We start from the raw sequence: 18,701 nt of genomic DNA on the forward strand, positions 1-18,701 counted from the left end.
AGGCTAGGGTTTTTCTCTTTGCAGAGAAGGAAGATGAGAGGTGACTTAGAGATGTACAAGATGATAAGAGGCATAGACTGAGTGGACAGTCAGAGACTTTTTCCCAGGGTGAAATTGGCTAACAGGAGGGAGCATAATTTTAAGGTGATTAGAGGAAGGAGATGTCAGAGTTAGTTTTTTTTTTACACAGAGTGGTGGGTGCGTGGAACGTGCTGCCAGCAGAGGTTGTGGGAGCAGGTACATTAGGAACAGTTAAGAGACTCTTAGATAGGCACATGAATGATAGAAAAATGGAGGGCTACGTGGGGGGAAGGGTTAGATAGATATTAGAGCAGGATAAAATGTCGGCACAACATCGTGGGCCGAAGGGCCTGGACTGTGCTGTAATGTTCTACGTTCTAATATGATTGGTGCAATGTTTTTAATGTACTGAACAAGATTACAATATAAAGCTGAACCATTTATGTATCACAGCAAACAATGTGTACGGACAATTGACAGATGTAGTTATGCAGGTGAAAACTTGCATTTTAATTGGAATGGCTAGCATGACCTTTGTATTCAATAAAAGGCAAGCAGTTTGTATCACACGACATCACTTTGCAGTGCATTGACAAGGGCTCAGTGTATATTCGGTGCATTTATTCAAGGCCAATATTGACAAATCTTTGGATGTCAAGGAAATCAGGTGCTGCAGTGGTTGGCCAGGAAAGTGGATTAGATACAGGAACAGGCATAACCTCATCAAATGGTGGAGCTGGTTTGAGGAGTTGCATGGGCCACTCCTTATTATGTCCTTAAATAAGACCAGCATAATTATACACAGGAAGTTCCAGAAATAGCTGTGAAAATAATTAGCAGTTTAGTCGGTGTGCAAGGCAAACTGAACTGCCTGGGATATTTAATGAACAGTATTTAAATTCTCATTTTGGAAACTATTTATGCCAACCCAGACAAGCTCTGTACCATTCTGAAGAGTCAGTCTAGGTATGCAGTGAGTCAGTGGGGTGATGTATTAGAGTGTTCAAAGAGGAATTAACATTATAGGTTACCAAATATGTTTAAAGTGCCAAAGTACTGTATATACGTATTGATTGTGAGGTTGGTTTTGTAAATCTTTGCAAATTGTCAGTTTAACCCATTGAAACAATGCTCAAAAGAAATGATATTTACCACTGAACAAGTTGGTTTATTTTCAACTATTTTGTTTGTTTAGTAATTGCATTTTTACACTAGTGAGCATCAGACTTCACTCAGGTATATTAAGCAAAGATATCAATGATCTGATATGTCATTGCTACAAGATATGTTTGTTTGCCTTTTACTCAACATTTATTTTCCAAACAGTACAAGTGAGTTTCCCCAAAATTAAAATCCAATTTTAAAATGTGTACTTTTTTTTGCTGTAGGTGTTGCCACAGAGGATAAAGATTAATGCTAGTGAAATAATAGTGAAACCTTCATTATCTTTCTCTGTACCAGAGCACTTTCCCTGCTGAAACTAGTTATCGATGTACGGCATGGCTATTGCCTCTATATCCACTGGACAGTCAGTAACGTCTGCCGTTAATGCATTCAGTGGTGGTTTTTTGTAGACTGGAATCGGAGAATCTGCAAGAGAGGGGAAAAAGTCTTTTTACTGTAGTTACTGTTGTGCTATAAGCATTGGCAGAAGAATTGGGTTTTAAATGAGTTGGTTAACACTCAAAATGGAAGGGTGCAGGACCGTTTGCCCAAATGAATATGCATATATAATTGAACCACATCATCAGATGTTACATTTATCCAACATTCTGCAACTAAAGTCCATAATACAGTCTATGACCATGTTATAGAAACAAGTCTCAGCAAAGGGCCTTCAGCATTGGTAGGTGTACTAGCCACGGCAAAAAACGGGCTGAGTCAGTCAGAAACAGGCCCTTTTGCCCACCTTTTTCCCATCTACACTAATCCCATTTGTACCCATAAGGTCCATAACCTTCTATGCCTTGCCTATTCAAATGCCTAGCTAAGTGTTTGGTCTGCAAAAATTTAGCAGTGTCCTATAGAACTACAGATCAAACCCAGTACATTTAACAAGTCTGTTCAACTTTTCTTGAATTATTGAGATAAATGCTTGACCTCTTGAACAGCATCAACCCGCTCTAAAGTTGTCCTGATCTGCTATTTCACTTCATCATTCACCATATTTGGTGCTCTACAAAAGACTTTCCTTCCTTTCAAGCACTGATGATCACAAACTTCATCAGCTCTTGAATTCCATTTCTCCACACGATCATTTTCCCCATTCACTTTTCTCTGAAACTACTTTGTCCTCCCCAAACTCTCCTTTCCTTCTCCTCTGCTGAGATCTTGAACAATCTATCCTTGTCTCAATGAATTCTGGACCCCTCATGTGATATTGAAATCTTCTGTCATCACCCCAGATAGTGGACCCTTCAGAATTTCTGGCCTCCTACCCTTTCTTGCTCTCTTCATTACTAATGCTAGAGTGACACTGGTCTCAATTTTTCCACTGCTCCTATCCCCATCTAAAAGTTCTGCACAGCGTTCAAACCTGCTGTCAGGTGTAATGGTGTTGTTGAACTAACTTCTATGTCAAAGGCTGAACAGCTCTGTCACCACCTAATACCTCCCTCTGAACCATAACCACCAGGCCACTTTCCCCAGTCACTTGCTGACCTTAATTTCCTCTATAGAGCTTGCCTCCACTGCCTCACAGGTCCCTAACCCTGCTAATACCTCCCCTAGGTCCACAAGCAGAACCCATTGTTTCAGCCTGCTCTTCTCCTACACCGGCTCCATTGCTTCAGTCTTGTTCAAGCTCTTCCCTCCACCTACTGTTTCCAGGCCTCAACCAGCTCATTTTCACCACAGCCATCCCAATCATCATCCCACACCAGGATGGCCTGAGGCCTTTTTCTCCCCTCCTGAATATAGAACCAATCACTTCCTCTATACCACCACTTGCTTTGCCTGGCTGAACTTTTTCTCCTGTTGAAAACCCTGACTTTAACCCCACTCACTTACTCCAAATTGGCTATGGGAACCACATGGATTCACCCGTCTCTGTGGGATGTGTGGGACAGTCCTTAGGCCCCTTATCTTGCTCCTTTTTATCCCCTTAAAGGATGACTGTATTGAAATTGCCTCCTGTTCTCATACATCACTCAATTTTCATCAGTGGTGATGCCACTTTAAATTTCTCTCTTTTTCAGGTGGACCACCTCAGGGGATGGCTATAATGCAATTAATATGCATTACAGGCCCACAACTATCTTGATCACACCATGGCCCACCCACTCTAGCTCCTCCGATTTCATTGTTTCTGTTCTGATGACAGCATTTTCCACACCAGTGCTGCAGGGATAATTCCTTTTTTCTTTCCCTGAATTTTAGTTGACACAGCTCTCAATCACATTTACATTTTCTGCATTTCTCTCCCCGCTATTTCTCCTTCCCCTTGCATTCCATCTAGAACATAGAACACTAGAGCACAGTACAGGCCCTTTGGCCCACAATGTTGTGCCCACATTTTATCCTGCTCTAAGATCTATCTAACCCTTCCTTCCCACATAGCCCCCTATTTTTCTATCATTCATGTGTCTATCTAAGAGTCTCTTAAAAGTCCCTAATGTACTGTATCTGCCAATGTCCCTAATGTATCTGCCATGTATCTCATCAGCTTCAATGTGATGCCACCACCAGGCACATCTTCCCTTCCTCTTTCAGTAGTCCGAAGTGATTGTTCCCTCTGCGATTTCCCTAGTCTACTCCCCCTTGCTGTGCAACCACAGGAGATTCAATCAGCCCTTCTACCTCTTCACTGCCCACCATCCAGGGACCCAAGCACAGTTTTTCAGGTGAGGCAGTGATTTGCTTATACTATTTTCAATTCAGTGTATTACATTCACTACTCTCAAGTTTCTCCTGCAGCTTGGATAACTGCTTTTTGGAATGTCTCCATTCAGTCCACAGGGGTGGCACTGAGCTTCCAGGTGCCTGTGAACTCTAATTTTCCAACCCACACCTGTTCTGGCCTTTGACCTATTGCACTGTTCCAAATGCAAGCTCAGAACAGAATCTCATCATTACAATGAGACAGGTTCTAGCCCTCAGGACTCAAATTCAATTAAAAACTTAACTCGTTTTTTCCGTCTGCAGACGTTAACCACCTTGCTGAATATTTCCATCATCTTATATTTCAGATTTCCAGCAACTGCAGATACTTCAATCTCTCTATGTTCCATCATTTTATCTCTCCACATTAATCTTCTATTTAACCTCCTCCAGTCAAATCAACTGTTATTAATCAGCCTCTCTCTGTCCTCCTTTGAACCATTTTCTACTCTACAAACAATCTTTGTTCTCTCCACTCTTCCCAGTTCTGAAGAAAGGTCATCGACCTCAAACATTAACTGTCCACAGATGCTGCCTGACCTGTCGAGCATCTTCATCATTTTTTGGTTTCATTTCACATTCCCAGCATTTTTTTTTAAACTTTGATTGGTATTAAGATCTACAAATGTAAATTGGACTTCTGTATGTTCTAAAATGAGACAATGTGATATACACATGATTTGGAGGAAACATTTGCCTTTGAAGCATTCCTCACAACTTGCCCCTTGGGGACTCCTTCCATCCTCTCTGGATGTGTTTTGGACTAACTGAAGAACGCTTTGCTTTGTTTATCCAACAATTAATGTTAGGTGAACTAGACAGACCCAAGTCTGTCTTCGCTTAGGGATTATGTTTTTACACTTTCCACAGCAGTTAATAAAATTGAATGCTAACTGAAAGCCAAAGATAATAGCCTCATGGCTGATCTGCTCCAGGCCTCAACTCCTCTGTTGCCTTTTCCCCATTATCCTCAATTCCCTGATCATTCAAACATCTTTCCACTTCCTCTTTAAATACACCCAATGATTAAGCCCCCACAACCCTCTGCAAACCCCTACAGGAATATATTTTCATACAAGCAGTGGCTGATTTTAAACTGCTGACCACGTGAACTCAAGATGGAGAAAACTGGAAGTATATGGACACACAAATGTAGCCTCTGAAAAGTGATGAGTAAAATAGGAGTACCTGTATGGGTTGGAGGAGGATTGTTGCAATGTAGGTTATGTTGAATAAAGGATTCAGTCATCCAGGATAGAACATCACTGCAGTATTTCATCTGCAAAAATACCAAGAAATAAACTCAAATGCAGTTATTACTGAAGCAGTAATGCAACTATCAAAATGAATCATTTCATCTGGGATTTTGATTAAGGAACTGCAACTGCAAAGGAATTTTCAGATTGATTAATGGAACACAAGTCATAGATTATATGAAATATAAACAGAAAATGCTGAGGAGGCCAGACACTATCAATGGAGAGGTAAATAACTAACTGGAAACATTAATTTCCCTTTCCTCTCTCGAGCTGCTGACTAACCTACTGAGTATTTCCAGCATTTTCTGTTTTAGTTTTAATTTCAAATTTCCAGCAACTATAGTATTTTACTTCTCAACCTTTCAAGTATAACTTAGTCAACTTAATTGATGTGATTACTAGTCATGGTTAGTGTAGTTGCCTGTGAAAACTGGGATGGTGCTAGGTCTAGTCAGTAGCATGTCTTATACCAAGATGAACTGATGTCATCTGTTATGGCACCGACTTGGAACAGCATCCGTTGCAGCATCAGGTAGTACTGTGTTTTATATCAATTTAGGGTTTCACTAATTGATTTTCACACTTTCAAAACAAGGTTAAAAATGTGGGTATTTTTGTTTACTGATTTATGACCCTTACCCAGCTGAGTAAAATGTCAAGTGCAAACGATATGTTTATGGCAGTGAATCAAAGGTAACATTTTCTTCCAGTCTCCCATGGCATGCAAAAGTTTGGGCACCCCTGGTCAAAATTTCTGTTACTGTGAATAGCTAAGTGAGTAAAAGATGATCTGATTTCCAAAAGGCATAATGTTAGAGATGACACATTTCTTTAATATTTTAAGCAAGATTACTTTTTTATTTCCATCTTTTACAGTTTCAAAATAACAAAAGAAGAAAAGGACCCGAAGCAAAAGTTTGGGCACCCTGCATGGTCAGTACTTAGTAACACCCCCTTTGGCAAGTATCACAGCTTGTAAACGCTTTCTGTAGCCAGCTAAGAGTCTTTCAATTCTAGTTTGGGGGATTTTCACCCATTCTTCCTTGCAAAAGGCTTCTAGTTCTGTGAGATTCTTGGGCCATCTTGCATGCACTGCTCCTTTGAGGTCTATCCACAGATTTTCGATGATGTTTAGGTCAGGGGACTGTGAGGACCATGGAAAAACCTTCAGCTTGTGCCTCGAGGTAGTCCATTGTGGATTTTGAGGTATGTTTAGGATCGTTATCCTGTTGTTGAAGTCATCCTCTTTTCATCTTCAGCTTTTTTACAGACAGTGTGATGTTTGCTTCCAGAATTTGCTGGTATTTAATTGAATTCATTCTTCCCCCTACCAGTGAAATGTTCCCCGTGCCACTGGCTGCAACACAAGCCCAAAGCATGATCGATCCACTCCCATGCTTAACAGTTGGAGAGGTGTTCTTTTCATGAAATTCTACACCCTTTTTTCTCCAAGCATACCTTTGCTCATTGCAGCCAAAAAGTTCTATTTTAACTTCATCAGTCCACAGGACTTGTTTCCAAAATGCATCAGGCTTATTTAGATATTCCTTTGCAAACTTCTGACGCTGAATTTTGTGGTGAGGACGCAGGAAAGTTTGGAGAAAAGAGGGTGCAGAATTTCACGAAAAGAACCTCTCTCCAACTGTTAAGCACGGGGGTGGATCAATCATGCTTTGGGCTTGTGTTGCAGCCAGTGGCACGGGGAACATTTCATTGGTAGAGGGAAGAATGAATTCAATTAAATACCAGCAAATTCTGGAAGCAAACATCACACCGTCTGTAAAAAAGCTGAAGATGAAAAGAGGATGGCTTCTACAACAGGATAACGATCCTAAACACACCTCAAAATCCACAATGGACTACCTCAAGAGGCACAAACTGAAGGTTTGTCCATGGCCATCACAGTCCCACACCTAAAAATCATCGAAAATCTGTGAATAGACCTCAAAAGAGCAGTGCATGCAAGACAGCCCAAGAATCTCACAGAACTAGAAGCCTTTTGCAAGGAAGGATGGGCGAAAAACCCCCAAACAAGAATTGAAAGACTCTTAGCTGACTACAGAAAATGTTTACAAGCTGTGATACTTCCCAAAGGGGGTGTTACTAAGTACTGACCGTGCAGGGTGCCCAAACTTTTGCCTTGGGCCCTTTTCCTTTTGTTATTTTGAAACTGTAAAAGATGGAAATAAAAAAAGTAATCTTGCTTAAAATATTAAAGAAATGTGTCATCTTTAACTTCATGCCTTTTGGAAATCAGGTCATCTTTTACTCACTGAGCTATTCACAGTAACAGAAATTTTGACTGGGGTGCCCAAACTTTTGCATACCACTGTATATGTATCACACTACTATGGAGCAAAATGCTGATGCTGTGTTCCACTAATTTAACATTTGGTTTGAGACCTGTTAAGTTGTGCTCAGCTGCATTGTTGCATACAGAGTAATCAATCCATTGTCAAAGCGATCATTGCCGCTGTAGCTGCAACTCCCAACATTTGCCAGTTTGCTTATTCAAGGGAAAGTTAAAATGACAAAACATTGGAAAATGCATGCCATTTACTCAGCATTATTTTATTTTACCTACCTTTGCCTCAAGGGTTACAAGGCGTTTCTCCCTCTCTTGAAGTCCACTTATGGATTTAAGTAACGAATCTACCCTAAAAGAAACAAATAATCCCGTTAGAGAATATGATTCCATCATGATTGAGAACTTGCTATCAGGGATCAAGCAAAGTGCAGTTAGCCCAAAAATGAATTCCAGGCCAGTTTAAAGAACAAAATATTCACCTCTCTAACAAGCTACATAACAATGCAGAGCAGATTTAGAGCAGATTTCACATCATGTAAATCAATTTAAAGATGTAACAGCTGCCAACCAACTTGGCGATAAATTTGTTTCCAGCTGTGCACAAGCTCAATTCATATTGATCAGTCTGTGGATGGATTAAACAAAGTGTTCCCTGCAGGCTATCTGAACTTGAAAGTTCAAGTTGCTATGGGAACATAATAGTCAAGTATTTATTACTGGTATTCAATATACATAAAAAAGCTCTTGTATTCACTTCAACTAAATCTTCACTTGTTACATTCAGACTTGTGTGCCCTCAGAATATCTATGCTTCATGTTTGTGATCATGTGGATTTTCATACAACACTGGTTTTGCACTCAGATGTAATACCAATGAAACTATTTTCAGATTTTCCTCTTTGCACTGGTTCAGAGTTTGTTTTTTTTTCTTTTTAACTTAAATCTAGGTCCAGAACCCCTCTGCAGCACAATTCTAGTAGAACTGCACTAAATAAATAGCATAGGGCAACCAGAGAAGTAATATAGTTGGAGGAGAAAATGCTGGAAATACTCAGTAGGCCTGGCACCACCTGCAGAGAGAAAGAGTTAATGTTTCAGAAAGGTTGCCTTGAAAGGTCATCAACCTGGAACATTCTCTGCTTCTCTCTCTGCAGATGCTACATACCTAACCTATTGAGTATCCCCATAATTTTCTGCAAGATTTTCAGAAAATGCAGTCTGCTTTTTGAATGTAATGTATTTGAATTGCTGAAAAGGTTTAAATAACACATAATGTAAACTCATTACATAGACCAAAATGTATGAAGTCAGAGGACAAGTATGAATTAAAAACAGAAGAGGGAGTAAGCTTAAAAGGTAGTTGCTCAGATTAGCAAAAAGATGGAAGTGGATTTGTTGAGACCACAATTTACAAATACTTGACTTGAACTGAAAAAGTTGATGGAAGAAAACTAGCAAAATATGGAAAAGCAAAATCACTGGGCATACCACCTTCACAAGATGATGTGCATAACAGTACAGTTTGGTATGGAGAATAACAAGGTGACACACTTGCACAGAGCAATGTAGATCTGGTGATGTACATGGATTAAAGACAAAATTGCAGCATTGCTTAATAAGGCCAGAGAAGCAAAGCACATACCTAGAGGGAAAATTGTGAAAAGCAGAGATATTAAACTTGTACAAAACCTTGCTTAGATTAGGTGGAGCAAAACAAACAGTTCTTATCTTACCTCACAAAATGGATATTAGTACGCTGAATAAAGCGCAAAACAAATACTGGAGTGATACCAAGGCTCTGAGGAACAACCTGTTAAAAACCCATTATGAATGGATATATAGAAGAGGTTTCTTTGTGGGTGAGACCAGAATTAGGGACCATATATAAACAGACCCTCTAACACATCCAGCAAGCAATTTGGGAAAATCTTCAGATTTCATAAATTCCTGCACAGTAAAGATGCTTTAGGTAATTATAATCAGATAAACATGAGAGAACAAGTTGAGAGGAAATCTTGAGTTTAGAAGAGATGTAGGGGGAGGTGACTGGAGTATTAACACTAACGTGAACCTATTGGGCTAAATGTTTGTAAATGTATTGCAAACACTTTATATTTTGTACAACAGATGAAAAGGGACATTAGAGGTAGACCCACCTGCAAACCCAATTGTCTTATATTAAGCAAAGGGATAAATTGACCAGGAACTTCCACTGGACCACTAACCCAGTTGATGGAAGGTTCACCAATTTAAATAGTCCCAGAGGATGCCTCCACAGCAAGAGAAAGAGCTGGGGGAGGGAATGGGCAGAGAAGAGGAGCAGAACCCATGATTGTGGTCAAGAAACTTCTTGATGCAAGGAATTATTAAGATTTGGCAAAAATCTCACCACCATTGTAAAGAATGCACCTCTGAATAAATTAAGGGCCTATTCAGTACTCCCATGGCTGGATTTTACAGGTGTCAGAGAACAGCACAGGAACAGGCCCTTCAGCCCACCATGTCTATGCCAACTATGCCACCAGTCTAAACTAATCCCATCTGCCTTCACAAGGAGCTACCGCTTCTCCCTATCCCTCTATTCCCTGCCTGTCTAAATGCCTCTCAATGTTGCTGCTTCTACTGCTCTCTGTGTAAACAAAACTTGCTTCATATCATGTGATTTAACAGAAGAATCTATTCCGGGCAGTAGTTCAGGGAACTGTAAATACTCCAAAAGCAGCATTGGGAGAACCCCGTTTCCACAATGCTGCTGAGACTTTCCTTGACACTTTAGCTACTGTGACGGAGTTGACTTCTGACAGTTTTATTCTCATCGTTGGAAACCACATTGTTATAAAGTAGTTTTAAGAACTTGGGTGAAGCATTTGGCTACATTTACTTTCTGACTGTACAGTCCTGTACTGCTTGCACAGTTGGTAGTCCCACAACACTGACCCAGTGAAAAAGTAGCATGTAACTATGCCAGGAATGCATTGCATTTTCGCTGTTAGGAAACAGCTTGTTTTTTTTTCCATAATATATACAGTGAATACAAATGGTGCATTCCTTTTTCATTATAACAGCAATTCAACACATTCCTTTACAATGTACCAATGCCACTCGCATTTCCTCAAACAATGCAATAGTGAAGTGTTCAAGAGGCTGTTACACAAAGTCCAGCCCCTCAAGGTCCAGTGGCAGCATTGAATCAGAGAGATACAGCATAGAAAGTGGCTCTTCAACCCACTGAGTTCCCAATGACCATGAAGTGTCTGTTTACACTAATCCCATTTTTCATTCTCCCACGTTCCCATCAACTCCCCCCAGATTTCACACTCACCTACACACTGGGAGCAATTTACAGCAGCCAATTAACCTACCAACTTGCATGTTCTGGGGATGTGGTAGGAAACCAGCACACCCAGGGGAACTCCACACAGCAACTGTGGTCAGGAATGAACCTAGATCAGTTGAGCTATGCAGCAGCTCTACTAGTTGTGCCCTTGGTCTGGGGTCCAACAGAGCTTCAGTGCATTCCTCAGCAAGTACTCCCACATCCTGGAATGTGCCAGTCCAGCAGCATTCACTTGCAGGCATCTCCTTAACCTGGAAGGCCAACAAGTTTCAGGTAGACCAAGTGCACCTTTTGCTGAGTTGATCTTCCAGCAGCAGTCGGTGTTGAACTGAGCTTTCTTTCAATTACACTTACTTGGTGGAGGTTTTCTTCAGTCGTTCAGTGCTGCTTTCTCTCTTCCCCTTTTCCAAATTGGCAAGATAATTCTCTTTTTGTACAGATTCCCAGATCCTGATTTTCTGGTCCAAGCCCTCCGGTAATTTTTTTTCTAGAATAGATGCATGAAACAAAACCTTTAAAGAGTGATGCTAGAATAATTTATTTGTTAAAACTAAAAGCACTTAACCATTAATTGGCATTCCCTCTCCCTTCCCTTGAAGGGTTGAATCACAGAACAAGGTGCAGGAGTCAGAGTTATACAGTACAGAAACAGGCCCTTCAGCCCAACTCATCCATGCTGACCAAGATGTCTATCTGAGCTGCTCCCATTTGCCTGCATTTGGCCCATATCCCTCTCGGCCTTTTCTATCCATGTACCTATCCAAATGTCTTTTAAACATAGTAATTGTACCCACCTCTACAAGCTTCCACTGACAGCTCGTTCCATATATCCACCGAGTAAAAAAAAATTTGACCCTTAGGTCCCTTTTAAGTTTTTCCCCTCCCACCTTAAACCTATGCCCTCTAGTTTTAGACTCCCCTATCCTGGGAAAAAGGCTGAGCGTTCACCTTATCTACTCCCCTCATGATTTTACAGACCTCTACAAGGTCAATCCTTAACCTGTTCTGCCCCTCGATAAAATGTCCCAGCCTACCGAGCCTCTTCTGATAATTGAAGCCCTCCAGCTCTGGTAATATCGTCACGAATCAAAAGGGCTGTGTGCTGAGGGACACACTGAAGCTCAGAAGGACCACAGACTAGGCACACAGCTGGTAGAGCAGTTCTAGCGATCCAGGTTCAATGCTGACCTCCGCTGCTCTCTGTATGGAGTTTATACATTCTCCCCATGACTGCATCGGTTTCCTCCAGGAGTTTCCTCTCACATCCCAAAGATAGGTGAGTTGCTAGGTTGATTGGCTGCTGTAAAATTGCCCATAATGTGTGGGTTTGAGGGGTAGCATTGAAATGAACTTCAACCTTCCGCAGAACGTACAATAGACCTGGCCAGAGAAGTTGATGCTATTGAACCTTACCTTGTCCTTGCCTAGTATTAATGCACACCCCAGGAGAAGGGCAACTTACCAAAATGCTCTTGCTTGTGCTGTGGTTCCTTAATAATCGTTCGAATGAAAAGGTTCAGGTGACTGATGATGATGAAGGGTGGGGCCAGAGCAGGCCGGCTGTGATACTCCACTATCAGATTGTAGCGCTGGAATTTCCAAAATATATCCGTGTTTACTTGTACAACCTGGAAGGTATAACTGGAAAAGAAAGCATCTCACTGAAGTGTAACAGTACAGATGAACCCTTCCGCGGACAGGACATTCTTCAAGTTTGCTCATTTTGACTGCCGCAAGTGATTTCCATGAAATAGTCATCAGTCTGCAGAGCTGGATGCAACATTTGGCATCACACTACGCAAACATCAGCCACGGATTTGCTCGAGTTATGAGCTTAACAGTGCTAAGTGACCATGTGAACTAGAAGACTGTTGTTGGAACTTGATGTTTGTGCAGGAGAGAATCTCTTTAGCATGGACAACCAAGTGACTGGACCATTTCAGATCAATTGTAAATTGTAATTTGCTTGGGTGGGGAGGAAGCGGATGGTGAGGTGGTGGGGTAATTTCCTGACCCACCAGTTCCCCCATAATGTATGAAGGAAGCTCCGAAGGAATCGGCTCTCCACCATCAGCCTGGAGATTTCACCAGTTTTATCCAAAGGCTGAGGTGGGAGATGAGCAGAATCACTGAGGAATTGGCCTAAATATCGATCTTCTGTCTCTGCTGAATGTTTAGCCACTTATTTGCAAATGCTAACCAACATCCAATCAGGGTTTGGAAAGTAAGATAATTTTAATTGGTTTAAGATTCCAAAGTCAAATGTTAAGGTGTGCTGCAATAAAAACAGAAATTGCTGGAAACACTCAGCAGGTTCTGATGAAGGGTTGTCAACCTGAAATGTTAACTCTGTTTCTCTCTCTCCCCACAGATGCTGCCTGACCTGCTTTGCACTTCCAGCATTTGCTGTTTATGGTTTAGATTTTGAGGAGCCTTGAATTTCAGTTAGAGTACACCTGATCTGCCTGCTTGACAATGAATTGCCATTGGCTTGCAGACTGATTGTTAATGTTGCTTCTAAATCTACCACAAGAGAGCAAGTTGACAGTTAGATTGCCGAAACAGATTTTCCAGTGACAAAGCCATTAATGATGTTTAAGCCCTTAAATGTTCTAGTACGTGTCAGATTTAACAGTGAAATTGCCTTCCTTAACCTCCTGCCAGTTTACGAATGTACTAGTCTTGGTGTATCAGAACCCGAACCCTCGTTCCTCCATCACAGGACCAAAACAGATCACCCTATTAATGAGCATGACATTTTTTTCTTGTATTGATTCAGTTAATAATCTGTAATAGCTCCAACTAACCATAAGCAATGATGTTTGTAGATATGTGACTACAGACCCACTCCATGCAGTTGACTCTTAAAAAGACCTCTGAAATAACCTTGTAAGCCACTCCATTGTCACCAACATCTTCTCAAAGACAGCTAGGGATGGGTGGTAATAACAGTGGCCTTGCCACTGATACTCAGATCCTGAAAAGTGGATAAAATTCTATACGTTTAACCTCTCTCACTTTATAATGTAGTCAGTTTGTACGAATAGATGATTCATTCTGAGTAATTTTGATTTTGCACATTTTTGGATCAATTGCCCATTGTACATCTCCCCCATGCAACCAAATAACTCCCATTCTGATGTGCATTGATTGCATAGTTCTTCTTATGTAGGAAGGAAATACTGATTCTTTTTCTTTGCAATTTGAAAATTTGAATGAATTTCCAAAAATCACTTTTCAAAGCTACAAGTTTCTGTGATTTTGTCGATGGTTTGTTATTTGCTGAAGCAGGGATTCTGGAATCACTGGGGAGGTGAATAAAGCAGTAATATTAAACAGCCCCGTTTCATATCATCTCTAATGCACGTTCTTTTGTGTCATTCAACAATAACCCAGGTGTCCCCAATAGCTTTTCAACACTAGTAGTAACAGTTTTTTTTAAAAAATCAAAGCGTAACCACTAGCATTTTGATGAAACGTTTAGGCCAATAGGGTTTGTAAGCCCTGAAGCTTTACCTGCTGAGAAATGTGCTCCTATCAAATCACACGACTGGAAGAAGTTAGATCAGCAGCAGCACTGAGCTTGTAAGGCAAAGTGCACACTGCTGAATAAGCTACTAAATTGAGAATTCAAGATTTGTGTGACTAGAAAATACAGGGTTTTAAAGGGGCAACGTAAAACTGTTGGGTAATCTTTTATTAATTTTGGGAAAAATTAAAAAGCCATTGGAACTTGCTAGGTATTTCCTTCTTGACATCAGAAGCCAGTATACATTGTACAGTAGCACAGGGCCACATTTCACAGTGGGAGGTGTTAGTCGATAGAATCATACACCAAATCCTCCAAAACTACAGAACGAGAACAGGAGGAGATCTCAATTCCTGAAGCAAATGTTATGCTACCTGAACATTGCGATCAAAAGGTTCAACAGCAATACGTTAGTGACCAGCAGGAAGATGACCAGTAGCATGATGACCAGCCAATTTGCATAGCGATTAATGCAGTGGGGTAAGTTAGCTCCCATTGTTACATTGCCTTCGTTGCCAACGCATGGTCGATTAACCATCCGAACTTCTAAAATTACATAGAAATCATTGTTAGTACCGAAGCCCAAAACTGGAAATGAAGTGAATGAAAAGATTTTGATGCTGACAAAAAATGATTGAAAACCTTCTTAAGTTGTACTTTGACAACATGGGCAAGAAATGAAACACGGTGGCCTGGAAATTCTTTGATTCAGGGCAACATTTCTGTATGCTGGAGAAAGTTAAATCAACATCTGTTCAGGTTGCTACCCTTGTTCTAAGTTGTCTGTTCCTGTAATGTGCTGACTTATAGAGCCGGCTGGAAGTCAAATGTTAGCATAAAATTAGAGTGGGAATGACCCACAAGTAGCACAGGCCTCCTGTTCAGAAGGTGACCTCCATAAGACAGGACAGAATTGCCAAAACATCAACAATTCCTCCCCACCCTCCTCCTTCCACAGATGCTGCTCGAACTGCTGAGTTCCTCCAGCAGATTGTGTGTTGCTCCAGGTTCCAGTATCTGTAGTCTCTTGTGTTCCCTGGTTCTGTTCTGCTAAAGGAGTCTATCCTGATCTGGGCCATGGCCGTGGCCATGGAGTCTGGTGCATGAAAGCTCCTGCTGGTTGATCACTACTTATTCCTTGATTCTAACACTGCTAGAGCCCCATTGCTGTACATCTCCTTCTGGACCAGTCCAATCGCATCCCCAACCTCTAAAGTCCCACATTTTCTACTCGTTCCCACATTCTTTCCACCACCCTCCCCCCACCCACCCAAGGACCAAATCTTCCCAATACAGGCCTCTCTCAACAACTCCCACCCACCTGTGACCCAGAACCCATTGTCCCACCTCCAAGAGTAGGCCATTTGGCCTGTGGTGTTTGCTCCACCATTCATTTACATCATGGCTGATCTCTTATCCCCACATCACTTTTCTGCACTAACTTCACATCCTGCAATCTCCTCAAAATTCAAAAGTCTATCTGTAATGATCCTTTAAACCCTCTTGGGTGGAGAATTCCAAAGCTCAGCTACCCCTGGGTAAAAATCTCTTCTCCTGAACTTTGAAACAACAACCCCTTGCTTCTAGACATGCCAGTCAGGAAATATTATCCATGAATCTACCCTGGAGAGCCCTGAAGATCATCTCTCATTTTTCCAAACTCAAAAGAGTAAAGGTCCAGTCTGCTTAATCTCAGAACAATTCCTCTCATCCACGAGTCAATCTGGCAAATCTTTGATGGACTCCCTCTGTGGCAAGTATAACCTTAAATGTGCATTGTATGTGAGAGACCTAGCTTATGGGACACAATGCCTTGTACCACACATGCAATAAATATTGCTACAGTGGGATCTACCTATAAAATGTACACAGGGACTCTGGCATGTGGCTGGCTTAATGTACTTTGAGGCCAGGATCAATTTCTAGACCAACACTTCCATTTGCAAGAGTGATTTCTGCTGCTCAGCACATGTTTTATGATCTCTTGTTCAACCCCAATTCAGAAAAGATTCCTTATGATTCAGTTTTGTCTTTAATGTCTGTACCATTTTTGAGAAAGAGGTGATCAAATTAGTCTTCTTCCTATGCCAATCCACCATACTATTTTCCCTCAATTTTACACCCAATTCTGCTTTTGAAAGTTACTACTAAATTCACTTCAACTATCACTGATACAAGTAGAATTTAAACCGCGTACCATCTATTTCATCCAGTGGAATCTGGCCAAATATCTGAAGGTAAGGTCTGTAGAGAACGTGCCTGAAGATCCAGTCCACCCGAGTCTCATTGGGGTGCAGCAGTGCCTGAGTGGCCACCCCGTAGGCAACAAGCCAAACACACAGAAAAAACAGGAAGAAGAAGACATCTTTCATCTGGTGGTAGAGATGGAGGAAGGGAGCCAGACATCAGTTGACTCTACTCAAGCCATAAGCATTCAGCAAGTAAACAATGTAAACTTTGTGGGGTAGGAAGAGATCGTGGACATTATAATTTACCCAAAGTTACCTGATGGTTTGTATAGCCCTGTGTGACTGACAGGGTATAACTAAACATCTCAGACCTGAAAGACTCTGTACTCATTCACCAATCATTGTTGAATTAACTGAGCTCAGCATAAGTGACTACAAGCATGTGAGACAGATTACACTAGCCTTGACAAATGAGTGGGGGAAAATAAATAAACAGGGTTCCTGCTTCAGGTCAGGAGGCAGTGACTGATATGAGAGGTGCATGTGTGAAGATAATAGTGCACAGCTGCGACAACTAACATTTGAATTGGCTGCCATCGGGCCATTCATACACAATGGGGCAAAGAATTGGTGAAACTACTGACAAAAAGTACAGTGCTCATTGATGTCACAAAATGTATCCCTCTGCTTATTCCTTGAAAAAGGGGTAAATCCATTCTGGCCACTGACCATCCCATCAGTCTGTTCTCAGTAATCTGAAGTGATGGAGGTGTTGTCATTGTTGCTGTCAGTGGTCAGTCTCATTTCTAGCCCGAGCCTTCGCCACAGCTTTAGGTCTAACATAGGCAAGAGAGGCAGACTCCACAGGTGAGGTGACAGCCACAGCTCTCAATGCCAAGGCAGCAATGCTATGTGGGGCATCGTGGAACCCTCGTAAAACTGACAACAATGGGAATCACAGACGCCATCCCCCAGAATCACACCTTGCACGAAGGAAAATGTTTGTGGTTGTCGGAGAGCAATCATTTCTGCAGCAGGCCGCAACGATAAGGGTTCCTCAGGGAATTGTCCTAGGTCCAACCAGCTTCAGCTGCTTTATCAATAACCTACCCTGAATCGTAAAGGTCAGGAGTGAGACTGGTCATTGATTCGAGTAGAACATTAAGTTCCATGTTGGAACTCTTCGGAAAACAAAGCAGTCTCTACTCACATGCCTGATATAAAGAAGGCATGGACTAGTAAGTGACAAGTACTATTCACACCAGTGTTACGACCATCTCCAATTGGAGAGAGTCTAATCACCTCCCTGGCATTGCTTTGCTGAAGGCACCACATTAATTGCTTGGGAATCACCTTTGACCAGAAATTGACTGGGTCAGTCACAAATACTGAGGCTACAAGACCAGGTCAGGGGCTGAAGATTCAGCAGCCAGCGACTCAGCTTCTGACTCCCCAAAGTCATCCACAATCAGTACTTTCAGTAAACTTGCAAGGTGGTGACTCACCACCATCTTCTCAATGACAATTAGGAATGAGTAATAAAAGCTGGCCTTGCCCATCATGACGTCCACACCTTGTGAATGTTTGAAAAAAAAATTACATTGTATAAACAGTTATAGATAAGAATCAGCACCTCCAGGAGAGGATTGGTCTAATAAATCTGCTAATGATTGCCTGCACTGGCACTTATATCTATCTGTGCACTATTTGTACTGTCATTTTATTGGTTAATGAATCTATTAGAGCTGCTGGGGGAAATAATAAAAGCAGTCCACCTCCTTCCTCAAGTACCTCCTGCTCGGAGAGGGCGAGTATGAACCCTGGCTGGACTGCAGCTTCTAGGTATACTGATCAGCAGCACAACGGAGTCCAAGCTGGTAGCTGCTCACCCATCAGCTGTTACAATAAACAGAAACCCATGGCAGGATGACCGTGGCAAGTTGTGCCATCCTTGGTCACCACTTAATGCTAGTCCTGTACTTCTTCAATGCAAACTTAAACCAAGAAAGTTAAATGAAAGTTTATATTCTCACCATTGTCAACTGCACCACTTGATTTTTTTTTTAAATACACACTTTCTCTCCCTTTAAGATACTAACCTCAATGCTTGGGCACATTTCTAGAGGGACCCCCAAATGGTTCTTTAGAAATGAGGCTGAGAAAGGAGTGCAGAGGTTCC

The 18,701-nt window shown here is 41.5% G+C and overlaps 1 protein-coding gene across 1 annotated transcript in view; it reads right to left on the minus strand.

The window, feature by feature from the left end:
- Positions 1–1,172: 1,172 nt before the first annotated feature.
- Positions 1,173–18,701, minus strand: part of trpm5 (transient receptor potential cation channel, subfamily M, member 5) — a 78,580-nt gene continuing 61,051 nt past the window's right edge. The window contains exons 20-26 of the mRNA XM_052029017.1: positions 16,531–16,705; positions 14,708–14,879; positions 12,267–12,445; positions 11,159–11,291; positions 7,744–7,816; positions 5,089–5,179; positions 1,173–1,611 (exon numbers count right to left, since the gene is read on the minus strand). Of these exons, the coding sequence (XP_051884977.1) occupies positions 1,502–1,611; positions 5,089–5,179; positions 7,744–7,816; positions 11,159–11,291; positions 12,267–12,445; positions 14,708–14,879; positions 16,531–16,705 (933 nt within the window). The 3' untranslated portion in view covers positions 1,173–1,501. The remainder of the gene's footprint in view (positions 1,612–5,088; positions 5,180–7,743; positions 7,817–11,158; positions 11,292–12,266; positions 12,446–14,707; positions 14,880–16,530; positions 16,706–18,701) is intronic.

The sequence above is a fragment of the Pristis pectinata genome, chromosome 14 (assembly GCF_009764475.1).
Source record: "Pristis pectinata isolate sPriPec2 chromosome 14, sPriPec2.1.pri, whole genome shotgun sequence".
Lineage (NCBI taxonomy): Eukaryota > Metazoa > Chordata > Chondrichthyes > Rhinopristiformes > Pristidae > Pristis > Pristis pectinata.